The sequence below is a fragment of the Lasiosphaeria miniovina genome (assembly GCF_030549165.1).
Source record: "Lasiosphaeria miniovina strain SMH2392-1A chromosome Unknown B0T26scaffold_4, whole genome shotgun sequence".
NCBI lineage: Eukaryota > Fungi > Ascomycota > Sordariomycetes > Sordariales > Lasiosphaeriaceae > Lasiosphaeria > Lasiosphaeria miniovina.
Window position 1 is genome coordinate 1,715,971 of NW_026848223.1, and position 16,302 is coordinate 1,732,272.

General features: G+C 55.3%; 3 protein-coding genes across 3 annotated transcripts; 2 read left to right on the forward strand and 1 right to left on the reverse strand.

Annotated features, from left to right (window-relative positions):
* The first annotated feature begins 327 nt into the window (after nt 1-327).
* B0T26DRAFT_709209 (eukaryotic mitochondrial regulator protein-domain-containing protein) lies at nt 328-2,146 on the forward strand. The gene is made up of 2 exons (XM_060441919.1): nt 328-958; nt 1,227-2,146. The coding sequence occupies exons 1-2, from the start codon at nt 407-409 to the stop codon at nt 1,761-1,763; spliced, it is 1,089 nt and encodes a 362-aa protein (XP_060296032.1). The 5' UTR covers nt 328-406; the 3' UTR covers nt 1,764-2,146.
* Nucleotides 2,147-3,222: 1,076 nt separating this feature from the next.
* Nucleotides 3,223-5,369, reverse strand: B0T26DRAFT_608996 (protein-tyrosine phosphatase-like protein; the record flags this gene model as incomplete). Its single annotated transcript, XM_060435868.1, has 4 exons — nt 3,223-3,355; nt 3,734-3,917; nt 4,250-4,391; nt 5,013-5,369. Coding segments are annotated over 4 exons (816 nt in total), but the record flags the coding sequence as incomplete, so codon positions are not given.
* Nucleotides 5,370-12,958: 7,589 nt separating this feature from the next.
* On the forward strand, nt 12,959-13,540 carry B0T26DRAFT_751319 (uncharacterized protein; the record flags this gene model as incomplete). The annotated part of the gene is made up of 3 exons (XM_060445363.1): nt 12,959-13,087; nt 13,148-13,300; nt 13,391-13,540. The coding sequence occupies 3 exons, from the start codon at nt 12,959-12,961 to the stop codon at nt 13,538-13,540; spliced, it is 432 nt and encodes a 143-aa protein (XP_060296034.1).
* Nucleotides 13,541-16,302: the final 2,762 nt, after the last annotated feature.

Sequence of the window (16,302 nt, forward strand, 5' to 3'; positions counted from 1 at the left end):
AGTTGTGGTGGAGCGCCGCAATAGTGAGATAAGATAAGGTTTCGAGTATACATATAGGAGTTAGACTAAGTCCTGAGGGCAAGATGGTCAATCGAATTCTAGTCTAAAAACTAGCATATTATCAGGGGAAAATGATTCTTCTTGATGACGAGATAAAACAATTACAATCGTTCAACACGTGAATTGCAACTTGCTGGTCGTGTTCTCGTTGCTGGTGCTGCGAGTTCAGGCAACCCTAACCCTGTGTATATTTGTCGGCCCAGCTCAAGCAGCGACAGTGGGCGGGTTCTGGGGTGGGTCTAGAAACCAGCGACTTGGGCCTACTAGCCAAGAGAAAAAATTCAGCGAGCATTTAAACCTACAACCATCCACGCTCCCCTCACACAAACACCCTCACAATCGCAGAATGGCGCCACGGTTACGCAGCGGCGGCAATGGCCTCTCTCCGCTGCTCCTCACGTGCGTCGAGGGCTTGTCGCAGCGAGGGGGGAGTCGTCCGCTGGCAGGACTGACGGCCATAATCCAAAACCAAAGCCAACGCATAACAACACCCCGATCCTCGTCGCGCTCACCGCCATGCTCGGCACCCTTCTCCACGTCGGCTCCCTGCGAGCTCAATCGCGAGCAGCGCCGTATGTGGGCCTGGCTCAGAGGCCAAGGCAAGAAGTTCAAGACGGCGCCTGACCCCGACCAGCCCGGCCCCGACGGCGACACAGCACGCGGCAACGGCGGCGGGCCAAACTACGTGGGCAGCTTCGACGGCACCCAGGTCTTCAGAAACAACAAGCTCTTCAAGAGCGAGCCTGTGCTCTCCGAGAAGGCCCGCGATGCCATCTTCTCGGCCGTCGTCGAGGACCAGCTGCCCCTCAAGGCCGTCTCCCAGAAGTTCGGCGTCGACATGCGTCGCATCGCCGCCGTCGTCCGCATGAGGTCGATTGAGCGCAATTGGATCGCATCGGTTAGTTGCCTGTTCCCTTTCTCCCTCGCGTTCTCCGTCTTTCTGGCGTGAGACATCTTCCTGGCTGGCAGCGGGCTTCCCATTATGATGATTCAAATAAAAATTCGATTAGTCTTGAAGACATGCCCAATGGTTAAAAAATTTACGGCTTTACAAACCTTTCTGAATGGGGAAGCCCGGCTGTTTCTCTGCTGCTTCCAAACACGCAGAAGACGGAAGACAAATCAACCTCTACAAGAAATCTTGGCTGAAGCCTTTGGGCCAACAGAAGAAACCGCTCGCGAAACCCTACCAGAGAGCCGTCTTGGCCATGCTGCCCCAAGCCGACCTAAACCCGGGGGAGATGCCGTTCGAGCCCATCAACGACATCCACGTGCACATGGCGACGATGCAGCAGCTCTTCCACCCGACGTCCGAGTCGCGCCACTTTACACGCCGGGACGCGGCCAAGGCGTTTGGCGCGCACACCCTGCCGCCCGACCACAAGCTGCGCATCCCCGAGATGATCGACCTGGAGCGCAAGCTGGCCAGCGGCGTGCCGTCGGAGGAGGCGCACGACGAGTTCGTGGCCCAGACGGCCAGGACGGAGGCGTCGCGTGCGAAACGGCTCAAGGGACGACGCACTATGGCAGAGCTCAACAGAACGCGCGTCGCCACGGACCGCTTCGAGTTCCGCTTCGAGAACTTCAACTCGTCGGCCGTCGGCCGCACCGGCCGCGGCCGCACCGCCGTCGGCTGGCGCTACGGCGTGCCGTCGCACGACCGCAAGCCGGACCAGGTCAAGATTCCCACAAAGATGGAATAAACGTCTCCCGTCACCGGGAACGCCGGTTTCTGGAGCGTGGAGATGTGTATTTTTATTACGATGAAGCCGCGGCAGCAATCCCCCGGTTATATAATCCCGTGTGTCCCACGTCACAGTCTACTGATACAAGGGGAGAGGGCATGCGGCGGGGGAGCAGAGGGCGTCTGTTTATCTAAGCCCGCCAGGGGGATTATTTGCCTAGCATGGCCCAGCCTCGGTATTTCCTCTTCTGCGGAGGGTTTTATTTTTTCCCCCCCTTTTCTGTCAGCCAGACGCGGCAGCTGTATATATGTGTGTATACTAGCATTTTAGTACCCAGCAATGGCAGGCTCTGATTTTGTCCACATCTCTGTGCTCGTAGGGGGCTTGTCTTCCTACCTAGGGGGCTGTGTATGTTGATGTTGTGCTCGGTGGCAGGTCTGTGTAGGTATTGAGCATACTCTGCTCTACCTCTATAGGTAGGTGGGTAGGTAGATGTCGACTGCACCTCTGCCTGCCCGTATATGACTCTCTTTGAACTATTAGATACCTACCCACGTAGAACTACTCCTGCCTATAAGTCTAGGGAGTAACTTAGTAGTTATGGTAAGTACCTACTGGTCAGCCCCAACCGCTACCTGAGAAAAACAGGCAAGTCTAGCAAACATCGCCGAGATCTAATTAGGACACACACTTAGATAGGTAGGTAGGTAGGTAGGTAGGTAACGAAGGTACTGAAATACGCCGTGTCGAGGATATGAGTAACGGACCACCTCTGCCTAGGTAACTTTCCTTACCCTCGCTCCCTAGCTAGTCGCCTACTAGGAAAGTTAACATCAATGGGTCCTACCTACCTACCTACCACATAAGGCCCGCGGTGTAGCATAGCATAGCATAGACCCTCACTCCCGACATAAAGGGGAGAAAAGAAGAAAAAAAAGAACGCCGCGCCATCTGCTCTGGCCTACTCTGGCCTGCTCTGGCCTGCTCTGGCCTGCTCTGGCCTGCTCTGGCCTGCTCTGGCCTGCTCTGGCCTGCTCTGGCCTGCTCTGGCCTGCTCTGGCCTGCTCTGGCCTGCTCTGGCCTGCTCTGGCCTGCTCTGGCCTGCTCTGGCCTGCTCTGCTCCGCTCCGCTCTGCTTTGCCTGTTCGTGTAGGCTAGGTACTCTACACGGTCGTAGCCACGACGTGCACCGGCACCGGCACCTGTACCTGCACCTGCCTGGTCGCGAAGATACCAGGCGGCGACGGCGACGGCGAAGTCGTCGCCCCTGTGCCCGTGCCCATGCCTGTCCCCGTGGCCGCGGCAGCCGTCTCAGGGCCGGAGCCGTCTGATCCACCATCACCTTCTTCGCCACTGACACCATTGACCTTACCATTGGCCTCGCGAACCTGCTGCTGCCTCTCCAACTCACGCTCCAGCGCCAGGGCCTGCGCGCGCCAGTCCGTCGGCTGCTGCTGCTGCTGCTGCTGGTTGGTATCAATGTTGACGATGAAGTTGCGGCGGACCTGCTCGACCGCCGCAGCCGGGACCCCGCAGTGGGCCGTCACGTACGTCTCGACGGAGCCGTACGTAGCACGCAGCGTGGCGAGGGTGGCGAGCATGTTTTCTTTTCTGTTTTGTCCAAAGGAAGGGGTTAGGTTAGTTTCGTGCGCTGTGAGGGATAGGGGATAGAGGGAGGTTGAACGGGAAGACAGGAAGGGGAACGAACGGGAGAGGAGAGAAGGAGGGAAGTGGGTGCTGCTGCCGGTTGCTCTTGGAGGCCTGTCTGCGAGCCCGGGAGGTTGCATGGAATGGCAGCGGTCGGTCAGGGACTCGGGGCACATTTCTCTTTCTTCGTCTTCCGCTTGATCCGCCTCGTCAAGCTTTGCGTCTTGTGTATATACTCATGTGCACCGTCTCCCAATGCCTTCACCGAGCATCTCCATCCATCCATCCGAGACGAGAGGCAGACAAGACAGAGAGGAAAAAGAAACAAGCAGTCTAACGTACCGCGAACTGACCATCCTCTCGGCGCGCGCGCGGTCGCCCCGCAGCGCGTCGCCGTTAATCAGCTTCTGCACCGTCGCCTCCTTGAGCTGCGCCAGCCCGAGGTCGGTCAGGCTGTAGTCGTGGGCGATGGCCTCGTCGTCGACGCCGCAGAGGGCGAGCACCAGGGCGCAGAAGATGCCCGTCCCTGGTTTTTTCTCTCTCGCGTCTGTTAGCTTAGTCTCTCTTCCTCTCAAGGCGCAAAGTCTGGGTCATGTGGTGCCCGGACACCGAGGTCAACGGGACCTCGGGTAGCTGCAGGTAGGGAATGGGGGGCGGGAAAAGGGGCAGGGCTGTGGGATTGGGTCATAATAATATCTCGGCCGAGGTTCCGGGGCTGGCTGGCTGGCTGGCATGCAGGCAGGCAGGCAGGCAGGCAGGCGAGCACAACGAGCAGGCAAATGAGAGTGGCAGGAGCAAGCAACAGGCATTCTGGAAAGAAGACGTGCGTATAGAGACAGACTGAAGGGATAGACTGACTGTCTTTGCCAGCTGTACAGTGGACCAGCAGCGGCGAGGGCGGCGCGGACGCCAGCGACTCGAATATAGTGCGGAACGGCGCGTGAGGGTGTCCTGGGTCGGCGGCGGCGGCTAGGATGGAGCTATAGGCGCGCACGAATCCCTAAAGCAGCAGCAGCAGTCGAGACAAGGCTGCGTGTCAGCCGCTAGGAATTCTTGTTTCTTTCCTTTCCTCTGCATAAGAGGCGGATGGATCGGTTGGCAGGAGGCAACGGCGGAAACAGGGTGTGGCGTAGCGTAGTAGTTCTAGAATTCGATATGGAAGCACATGGGTTTCCGTCGGGGCACACACAGCCTCCCCTTCCCTGACCGCACCTCACCCCCCCGGATGCCGCCACAGAAGGACCAATACATGTGCGGCAGCCCAGACTCACACGCACGATGAAATGTGAGGCGTGTCACAAGTCCAGCATGGTATCGGCATGGGCATGGAGAAAGTGCCCAATGCACGCAGCCTTGTCTTTCTACGCGCACGGAACAGGCAGAAGCGCCCCTCATCTGCGCGTCCGGCTGGGAGACCCAGCTGGGGCATGCTGACGCTCTGCAGCAACGTCGACAAGGCCCGCGGGCGAGGTGGGGAGAAGACAAGACCCGCATGGGGATTATTGCGGGAGTGGGAGTGGGACTGGGAGTGGGAGTGGGACTGGGACTGGGAGTGGGTGTGGGAGTGGGTGTGTAGGTGTGATGGATAAGGGGATATAAAAACAAAACGCTCCAGACTGACCTCGAGTCCATCGCTGTAGTTGTTGAAGCGCACGGCGAGCGCCTCGGGGCTGTAGTCCTTGTCGAGGAAGATGGGGACGAAGACGGAGGCCGAGCCGTCCCACGAAGGCGTGGGCGGGGTGCCGTCGCGCGAGAGCTCAACGACGGACCTGAGGTCGAAGACGGTCTTGATGCCCAGCTGGTCCGATAGCACGGCCACGCCCTCGGCCGTGAGCCCAGAAGGGTCGGCCGAGCGATACAGCAGCCCGCGCCTCACCATCTGGTGTGGCGGGCGGTGGGAGGGGCCCGCGATCTCATAGCCACCCACGTCACGCAGATTCGCCAGGCCCGGCGCGTCGATGAAGGGTGGCGATGGCAGCACGGGTTGGCCACCGCCGGAGTGGTTGAGAGTGAGGTTGTTGTTGTTGAGGCTGCGGACGCAGTTACGGTTGGGGGTGGGGGCCATGACTGGCTGACGGTAGGTGGTACTCCGTCCTCCGTACCTAAGCGGGAGTCAGCGGCAGCTACACTAGAGACGAGGGGAGGTAGGGCTGGGCAGGGGACCGACGACAGGCTGCCGAGGGCGTTTCTCACTTCGGTATACTTGGTAGAGCTTAGTCGGCCCGTTGGGCTTGCCTGCCTCGTCTTGCCTCGTCTTGCCTTGCCTTGTCTTTGCCTTGTCTTTGCCTTGCCTTGTCAGCTCGAGTCAGACGAGGCTCGCAGGACTAGGTCTAGTAGCAGGACAGGACTAGGATCGGACCAAAGGGGTGTGGCTCCGCTCCGGAGGTCATGTCGCCGTCGTTTTTGGAGTAGGAGCAAGAGCATGAGCAGACCCCACGGTTCCACGGCCCGAGATAGCACCGCGGCACAGCCAACAAGCAAACGCACGAGCTTTTTGCGTGCTGGTGAAACTTGGACTACATATACTCCTACTACCTTACATAGTATGGGTAGTACGTATGGAGAAAGAGCCGATGCGGTCGGTCTTGGTTCTGGTCCTGGTCCTGGTCCTGGTCCTGATAGCCAGCTGCAAGTCCTTTGCCTGGCGGCCGCGTTTGGCGCCGTGTCTGCTGGTTATCCCTCTCAGCTGCTGCAGCATGCGGCCAGCTCCAGAGACCCCGCCTGCCCGGGTGGCCACAGCGGTGGTCTTGGAGTGCAGCACGACTCCGGCTGCTGCAGTTCCTTCAGACGTTCCGTAGCATTAAACATGTGGGTAGCATTTTCCGGATTGAATCCAAAGCAGCGGTGAGAGAAACACTTGACCCGACTTGACGCATATGCTCCAGTCCGGGGCATTTGGTTTAAGCTCTCCGGTGCGATATGATGATGGCTCCGATGGCTCTCGATGTGACTGCTGCACGTCAAAAGCAGTGGATGGGATGCGGGAGGCACGAGCACGTAATGGCCGGAGCGGAGCGGTGCTAACTGTCTTGGTTATCCACCGCACGATTGTGCCGATTTGGATCTCTGTATCTGTCCGCATATCCGCACTTCAAGATAACCACCCGTGCGAGAGCCGTGGTTCGCGCACTGCACGCGGGGGGGGGCGACGTTCATGTGTTGTGGTATGCCAAGCCAAGCCAAGCCATGCCAAGCCAAGCCATGCCAAGCCATACGAATCCTACAATCTTTTCTTTTCTTTTTTCTGTCCTTTTTTTTTTCTTTTCTCCAGTTCTTCAAAGCTCTCTGTTCTCTCCGTTCTTTTTTGTCTATTCAGTCAGCTCCGTGCCTCGACGAGGCCGTAAACTGTAGCCTAGCAGGGCGGGGGCTAGTCTGGGCAACAACCAAAGTAGCAGGAGCCGCACGCTTTCAATATCGAGCGAGGAATCTGTTTGGCCTGTTCCGTTCCAGCGCAGACAGCCCGCGATCGTGGGCAGGGTGGGTAGGTTGTTGGCTGTGCTGCTGCTGCTGTGCGGCTGCGCTGCTTGCCCCGCATCCACGACAGGATGGAGCTTTCTTTTTGGGATGTCTACTCATCTGGAGGGGTGGTGTAGTCGGCTTCACCCCGCCCCTGAATTGGCCGGGAGACGGCCCAATTTGGTAGAGGGGCATCTATCTATCTATGTACGGAGTATGCATGAAGCTTTGTAACTCCTGCCTGTTCCGTCCTCAGAAATACAGCAATATATGCACAAACAAGTCCCAATACCGTTGGTACATACTATATGTACACTGGAGCAGAAATGACGCTATACACGTCGGACAGCAGAGAACGAAAATCGGTGAGAAATGGGTTAGTTTGTTGCCCGTTGCCCTGCCTGTCCTCTCCTGTTAGACAACGTGCCTTGCAAACACGTATTGTATGTATGCGCATTGTAAACCTGCCACCGAGAGAGGTCTCCGATAGCCTTGACCATGTTCGTTGGGGCTTAACGGCGCGTAGCTGAGCTCTCGTCCTTAGGTAGTACTCCGTAGTCGGTAATTGTCCTGCTTGTTCCTTTTGGCCTAGTCCAGTCTAGCCACAGCTCTGCAGCAGCTCGGTAACCAAAAATCAACATTCCGCCCCATGTGGCTCCGTCACTTGTCGACGGCAACCCAATCTTTTTTTCCCGAGCTGAAAGCCTTACAAGGCGAGAGGTTTCCCTTTTCCTCCTTTCCCTCCTCCCACCCGTGCCCTGTTTGGTCAAAATTCAAGACGAACTTGCCAAGTCTTTCCTTTCTCAGACTGCAAAGCAGCCGGATTCGTCCCAGCCCAAGGCAACCAGATTTGAAGCAAGGAGCTGGTCGAGTGGCGTCGAGGCAGGTACTACGATTTGTGCGCCTGTGTCTGAGTGCATGTGTAAGCATGCATGCCGTACATGCTTGGTAGCGGCAGTGGTGAGTCGCCTTGTTTGACAGCACGTCAAATAAGACACCACAGGCCGTCCTCAGCCATTTAGTTGCCGCCGGCGAGGCGTGTGTGAAGACACAAGGGGCCATACCCTCCATGTCGTGCGAGGCAGGCAGTCTCGGGCCCCGGCATGTTGGCATGTGGTTGTCTGCCTTATTACGTTGGGCGAGAGGTGGACGTGCATATAAGGCCAGAACCCACAGCAAGCCTGGGTTTTTAAATTGTATACAAGCTTGGAACCTAAAAACCCAGAAATCTAAGCCTGAATCCCGTGAGGCAAAGGCCCCCTTCCCCCCCTCCACCGAGTAAGGCGAGGATAATTCCCAACAGGCCTGCCTGTCAGGCGTATAACCTCTTACGCTCCGCTTTGCCTCACACAATCCGGAAGCCGTCGCTCAGCCACCTTCCCAAACGCCCGATCGGGCTTGTGGAAGATGCCCGTTGTCTCCAAATACTTGACCCCGTACTTTCAGACCGACCGGTGATGTTGAGAGAATACCGGTGAGGTGCCACAAGCCAGGCTTCCAAGCTCCGCCATCCCAACACTCCTTGCACCGCGCTCTTTAGCCACCCATTCCGCCCTGGAGAAAGCCATGCAGCTCCACAAGGGAGATCCGGAGATTGTAAAGTCGAGAAAGGAGACGCAACAGGAAGACCGGCGGCCACAACTGGCAAGACCGCAGGAGCTCGATGCGAAGATGGTGAGAAGACTGGCGAGAAGAAGAAAAAAAGGCTGCCCCTCAAACAGGAAAGGGAAAACGAAGAAAAAAAGAGACAAAGAAAAAGAGATCAGCACAGCTAATTAGAGACGATGAGCGTCAGATTCGCCAAAAAGAGTGTATTTTGGAGTCCGAAAATAGGAAAGAAGCAGATCTATAAGCTCAAAAAGTCTTCCAAAAGCGTCTCTCCGTCTTCAGCCACGCTAAACTAGCCAGCGAAATCCCAAACAACACGACCCAAAAAGAATCCAAGTTAACTAAAAGGGAAGCCCCACGTGTCGAGAAGATCAGCTGATGTGGAATCTGGAATCGCCCATGCGGCCTCTGCCCAAATCTGCCGACTTCGCCCACTCGCTTTGTTGCGGACGGCAGCTGCCGTTTTGCCGTAACCCTATTTCGAGCTCGAAGAATACGGGCGGGGATCATCCGGATTTCGGTGCTTTTCTTTTCTGCAATTGCGGCAGGGAGCCTTGTGGCAATCCACGCAGACCAAGTTCGTGCTGAAGTAGTTGACCATGTCGCAATGGCACTATTAACCTCTATCAGTCCCCGTCAATGCTATTCAACAGAAAAGATCTCGCCTCACGCATTGCCAGAGCTTGAAAGTTCCTTTTCCCTTTGACTAGTAGCCAAGTCAGTATTATGGAGGCCAGAAGATTCAGCAGGAATGAGACTTACTGGAGACATCTTTGTGCCTTGCGACTGTCTGCCGAAGTAGACTGTGTCTGAGTTGGCGAAGAAGACTTGAAAAGTATCAAGTAGATCGGCGAAATCCACGAAGCAGGAGATGATGGAGATGAAGGAGAAGAGGATGGAGAGATGAAGGAGAAAAGACAATAGTTAGAGGCTCGCTATCTATTTATCTTCGAGAGTTGCGTCAAAATGGAAAACCGCAGCGAGGAGCCTTGGTGCACCTCGGCGAGGCGCACTGAGGACTTCACTTCCATTCCATCCGAATTCCAACAGTGCCACCGGGAAAGCCCAAATCCCACAACTGTGACTCAATGTAAAATCTAGACGGGCGATGTAAGTCGGCTGGGACCAGCGCGCAAATGTGCGATCTGGAATTCGAAGCGGATAGCATGTCCTCCCTCGCCCCTGAACAAACATCTCTGCGCCATCCAGGATCAAGGCGTCGCGTAACAAATCTCAGGGCGGCAGTGAGGAAACCAACTGAATGGCCAGATATCTCGTCGAGGACGAAAGAGTGAGGTAGGCCGTGGCGACGCATTGGCGCCCCGTGCCTCCAGCGCACTGCCCGAACCCATTAGAGCGCGCGGTGAGTTCACCGAGTAGTGCGGTCATTTTCTGGGCCATAATATCCGGACCGAGTGATTCTCGGTCAACTAGGCAGTTTCCGAGGAGGCAGTATAGTCTGGCATATACGAGCCTCGATGGGGCTGGAGACCTGGAAGCTCGAGGGTAACCCGCCGCCTCGAGCTGCCGACGGGTAAAGGGATTTGTATGTTTGTTTGTTTAATACCGACAATGTGTATCGAGTTTGAGGACATGCGGGTTGCCCGTGGCTGGGTTACCAAGCTGATGTAACAGATGCCGGGAAACGGGCTAGTCAACGGGGCCAATGGGCGACAGATCAGGGCGTTCGACAGCTGCGGATTTTCAGCATGTGTCAGCAGGATAATCACTAATTCTTGACGTGCTCAGAATCAAGACTTGATTCTGGTAATTCGCTCTTTCCTTACCTCGAGGGAGCGAGCTTGTAAACCCCCCTCGGATCCTAATTTCTTTCGCCATGGAATTAATGACGTCGCAGTGGCCGGTGCGGAGGCCGAATCGATCCAAGGGTTTGGTAGGCCGAGATGGGGTGTGTACCACAAATCTGCCCGCAGCACACAAAAGTCATGGGACCTCTTGCTCGCGCGCCAAAGTCGCATCCGGAAACTAGATGAGGCCCGTGACTTGGAAATTCCCAAACTTCCAAAATAATAATCCCAACAGGGTCGTAAATGCCCAACAGGGTCCTAAATGTTCACACTGGCTTGTAAAATCCCCTTTCAGCCAAAATCCTCGTCTGCCTGTAGCATACCGTCGAATAGTAGCATGCTGCCGAAGAGGCCGCTCTCGCGCACCAGCGGACCAACTCAACACAAGCAGGGTTGGTGGAAGGTTGGCGACGTTAAATTGAACGGTGGAAGCGTTTCTAATTCGTTCTTCGGTGGATAGAATCCTTTGGCGGTGACTCGACTTGATTCGGATCGATCGGCGACGTGGGTGTAGCATTGCCGTCGGGAGCCTTGTCCAACTGGAGGTCTTCGGTGGTCACCGTCGTTAGCCTTGCGACATAGGCCGCGCTCACTGTCAACGAAACTCACATCATCATTGTAGCGTCTAAAAGTCTCGGTCTGGGGGAGTTATTGATGTATCTTCTCGCATTTTGGGCAACCGAAGCCCTCGGGGAAACTTTGCTAGGATGACTGGATCCTTTATGTTATGGGGCCCGAGCTGCAGTTTGGCAGAGCCTCAGAGCCACGCATGACCGGGATCTCTTCCATCGACGCCCGGTTCGCCAGAGCAACGATACTATTGGCGCTTGAGGAGAAGGCTGTATGTCCACAACATGAATATGGCGCCGGCTTGGTTCTAGACCACGGCGCCATGCTGTCACATTGTCAAATTGAGCCTCGAGACGGGCAATCTGGCAAAATCCAAGGTCCACAACAGCCATCAATATCGCCCAAACAAGAAACCGACTTCCTTCTCGGAGAAGCATAAGTGCCGAGTTTTCCTAACTGAGACCAGACAGTCTTCACGGGACGAAGAAACCCCTGATCAGAGAGGTATGTTCGACTCAGAACCGGCACAATCGACTACCTTGACCACATCGCAAGGCTAGGCCGTTTTCCCATGTTCGGCCGGTCTAAAACTTCGAGGAAACGGACGTAAGCGGTGTGAAAGGTTGTACCGAGAACGCCTAGTAGTCTAGCAGCTTATTCGGGAGCCCGCAGTTCGGTGATAGTTGGTGGGGGGACAATCTGCCATACGGCTGAAAGCAGAGCTGCAGGCATCCTCGACGACAAGGCTGGACCTGTCACGGATCGTGAAGCGTACAATCGCTGCCGAGTAGAACCCGGCGCTGGAGGTAGTCGTAGACAGGGATTTGCGAAGTGGTTGTTCCCAAACACCATAGGCTTTTAAACCCTCGAACGTGTTGATGAGCGCTACGTGATCTCGTCGATAATCGATAGTTAATCCATTTTGAATGCGGCTACCGTTGGTGGAAGATGTGTGGAAAGGATCCAGGCCCCAGGTTGACATCGTCTTGGCTTCAAGCTCGAGGGTGCCGGGGGTGATGGCTGTCTTGAAACAAATCCGTACCAGGGGTGTTACCCTTTTGTCGGGTAACGAGAGGGGTTATCCCAAACATCGTAGCCCTGCCCAGTGCCCTGCTCCCAAGGAGGAGTTGCGTTCATCGGGCCGCAGTGGAGCGGTTGTGACTTGCAGCATGGTTCTGGCGAATCTTATGCCCTCGTCCTCTCACAGTGTCCGGTCCTGCTTAGGTACTCGAAACGAGCGAGCGACAAGAGGGTCCGGGTCTGGTAGCCGTTGAAACTTGCGGGGCGGACCCAGATACCACCCAGCCATTCGGATAAACGGATGAATCCCAAAATGGGGGCCATCCATGGCCCCAATGACACGACGCGTGCATTGGCGGTATTGGTGGACGAGGACTTGGTGTGTTGAAGGGAATCACGGGTGGATGCCACTCATTGGTCTCGAAGACACGCAGCGGTTCCACGCATCACGCTGGCAAAAAGCCGAAAAGCAGCGCTGTAACAATGGAAGTAGCGACCTGCGTTTTGCTAGTCGGGCAAGATTGAGTTTCAGGAAACAGATAAGTGAAGATAAGATCAGGCAGGAAAGAGGTACTGAAATCAGGAGAGAGTGCCCGTGCATCAACCTAGGTTAGGCTTGGCAAACCCTGCTATCAGATTTGGCGGTGCTTTATCGGCAGGCGCGACTGCCTCTTGCCAGTTACCACCACCCACTACCTCAATTACGTCATCGGCGACTACACTCACGATGTTCTATCTAGATGAAGTGGCAGACTTGAAACTTTTTGGCAGCAAATATTGCGCTTCACATTCTATATCTGCGACACACGTCGTGTGTCGTTCCCGGCCACCTGCTCCAGCTGAGCTCAAGTTGGGACGCAGTCCACGCGACAAGCACAAGCTGCCATTTTTTTTGTTTGCCTTGGTCGGTTCGAGACGATTACCTTAACCACCCACCACTCATGTTTATGAGAGTACCTAGTCGTCTATAAAAACCGCCCAATTCGCCAAACAGCAGATTTCGCCTCTAAACAACAATCTAGACACCACCATTCCTCCCACAGCGCAAGCTATTTCCCGATTACCAAGCTAGCAGGCGCTAGACACAACAAGCGACACCGTCCTAATGGAACCGAAAAAGGCCCAATATATTCTCTCCGCCTACCATGGGTTTCAGATGCTCGTGGCGGCGGGAATTCTGATCACCTACGGCTTGGACGTTGGCACCCGCCAGCCATATGTGGATGGGAGATGGGTATGTCATCAGTCTTTTCGGCCAGCTTTGAAAGTAGCTAATCCCGCTCACCGTGCCTAGTATTATGCCTTGATGGTTGGCACCGTGAGCTTCCTGTCGGCAGCCTTACTGGCCGTCCCTCCCTTGCGGCGGGGGGTGACAGGCGAGGGGACTGCGGCGCTCTGTGCAGTTATCGCTATTTTAGGCTGGGTTCTGTTTGGTATCTTTGCTGCCGTAGGTTTTTGCCTGACCCCTCGCACAAATCGCAGACTAGAGCTAAAAAATCGATATAAGGGGTATATGTTCGCTGTCGATTCTAGACAGAAGCCTGGCGTCTGGCTTGACATGATCAATGCCATTCTGCATACCCTTAACTCGGTCGGCTATCAAGCCCGCTTCATGAACTGCTGTTGCTTCGCGAGACGTAGCCAGTTTACTGGCCGCGCGGATATGAACATGGAACCCTACGCCTAGATGCCACTGACGAGGCCTGGACCCGTCCTGGTCAACCTCACGGGCATATGGAAGAGGAACTCCGACGATGGACATTCGGCATGGTTTGGCGTTACGGGCGGCGTAATTTCCACGGCAAGATGGCACATGGTCGCTGAATAACATGATACCCTTTTCGGAGACAACTGGAACTTGGCTTGGAGGAAGGATGCATAGGTATGCTATACTACCGTGGTTATTAGCTTGTTGACGACGCTCTCGGTTGTCTACGTCTACAAAATAGTAGATCGACTAGCCAGGTCATATCCGGGAAATTCATTTACCCACAACACAACGGCGCGAGCCCCGCACGTCTTGATACATCGACATTTACTTGTGGCATGTGCTTGCGTACGAGTTGGTCGGTAACAGGACCCTGACGGATTTCGGGCGTAGAAGTCAACGAGATCCAAGGATGATTATTGCACTGAATGGTACTATAATCGTAACTCCTCCATTATTTCTTCTCGAGCCATGCTCTAGCTCTGCGATGCGACTTTGGGCAAGAGCAATACCCACTACCTTAGCCAAAGTCAACGGCCCGCTGGCCGATCTCGAAGCCTGAAACGCCGAGGTTTTGTCCGTAGTACGGCACTAACAGTAGGTACGCACTTTGGGTTAGCACGACACTTTCCTACCGTTCCGATCCCTTGGTGTCCGTTTGCCGTTTGTAAGTAGGTTGAGTTGCGGACGTGTAAGTTGCTGTGTCGTTGGGCTAGCTGTGGATCTCCCAAGTTGATCCCTACGGAGCAGCCTCCACAAAATCGTGTTAGCGTCGAATGAATGTATTTTCCTTCCTTCCGCGAACACCCTTGCTATGTATTGTGGAATTCCCATCATCATATCCTGAAAAAAATGAGCCCAATATCCAATGCAGTCACCTGTTGCAAGCAAATATCAAGCAATGTAAATCTTCCATTTCATTTGTTAGTCGAGGCAAAGTCCCATAACTTTCATGACTTATGGGCTTCCCCATCCGCTCCGTCCCAGTGTTACAGGCCGTTGAATATGACGTCAGACCCTATGTATCCGCCAAGAGCTCTGCAGATCCACTGTGGCATGAATCCCTGTTGATTTGGAGAACCCCCTGTTAAAGATACCGCAGCTCCCGTGGGTGGAGCCATGAGATTCAAATCTCCCCTGCTCGCTTGTCATGAGAGCCCATCGAAATGCTGCTCGCTCCCAAGTGCAAAAGTGCCTCGCTGGAATGCCTTCGAGATTTCATTGTAGCTGGCAGCAACCTAACTTACTAGCTATAGAGTCTAGCTCAAATTACACATTCCCTGAGAAGACTAAAAAGCGGTACCAAGGCAGAGAGACGCCATATTTCCCTAGGGAGCCCAGCCAGGTGATCATCCGGCTGATAACGGCCCACTCCCAACAGCCCGCGCGCCACCAACGTTCCCGATCATGCTCAGCAGACGAATTGGATAGATAAAAACATGACCGGTATCTCTGGTGTAACATACCGGCAGCGGACAGGATCAGCGGGAACGCGGGCTGGCGGCTGAGCCTCCGACGGCATCGTTTCTCGTTTTTTCGTCCCTGGGTTTTACCTGACTCGATGCTCCTTCGGTAGGTTCGGATAGGTACTCGTAGACAAGAGACAAACTTGCACAGGCCGCCTGTTGCAAACGACACGCACACTTCCCTGTCGCAGCCAGAGACAGCTTTCGACCTGAACACATCACGATCGGCAGCAAACGCCACACGCTAAAATCGCACCACTATCTGCTTCCTCTCAGAAGTCACGATACGTTGTGTATGTACACGTAGGAAATGCTTGCAGCATATGTAAATGGGAAATTACCGGTTGGTCGCCAGGGTTTGGAGGCTGGCTGTCGTGCAACCAACAGGCGGCACCCCCGGGCAGCCACCGAGCGTCGACTTCGCAGCAGCAGATACGCATAATGAAGGCGCTCGGCAGAGGATGCGTCTGCCGCGCCGGGCTCGGTCGTAGACAGCCACGGAGTTGTTAGGAAAGGGGAATGGCATTTGTGCGAACCCAGATTCTCGGTATAACTCCCGTGGATAATAACTAAATCAGGCATCCGCCCTACGCGCCAGGAACTGCCCGCCAGGAACTGCCCGCCAGGCCTAGCTGCTTATTGCGTGTGCGTTCACCTTGTCGAAGTCTTGACAGAGAAAGACGGTGTGCGCAAGCCGGGAGGGAGTAACCCAACCCAACCAAAGAACCTACCTTGCGTTGCTACCACGACGGACAGGCAGGCAGGTAGGTAGGTGGCGATATGTCGCTCGCTTTTTCCATACGGCAAACAGCGATCTTGTAGGGCGGGGCATGAGGCCATTGAGCGGCTCGCACGGCTTCGTATTTCTTTTAGTAGGGCAGGCAAGGTAGTAGGATATCCCGGGTCATCTAGCGCGCTAGAATTTTCCAACCTTCTCGCACCACCATCGAGCCATTGTAGTGCGAGCATTGCTTGGCAATGCAACTGTTCTCTCCTGAACCTCAAGCGGGGAGGGGAAAGAAGAAAAGAGGCAAACGGTATTGCTGTTGCTGCTACTGCTACTGCTACCGCTGCCACCGCTCTCTGCGCTCCTGCGTATACTCACTTCTCGTGCCATCTGCCATATGCCACAGGCCATGCCGCCATGCCGCCATGCTGCCATGCTATGGATGCCATGCCATGCCAGTGACAAACGTGCCAAACCTGAAACCTATATGGTTGGGACGGCATATGCGGGACGGACCCAGATTGGAAAATGACCTCCCACAGCCATAC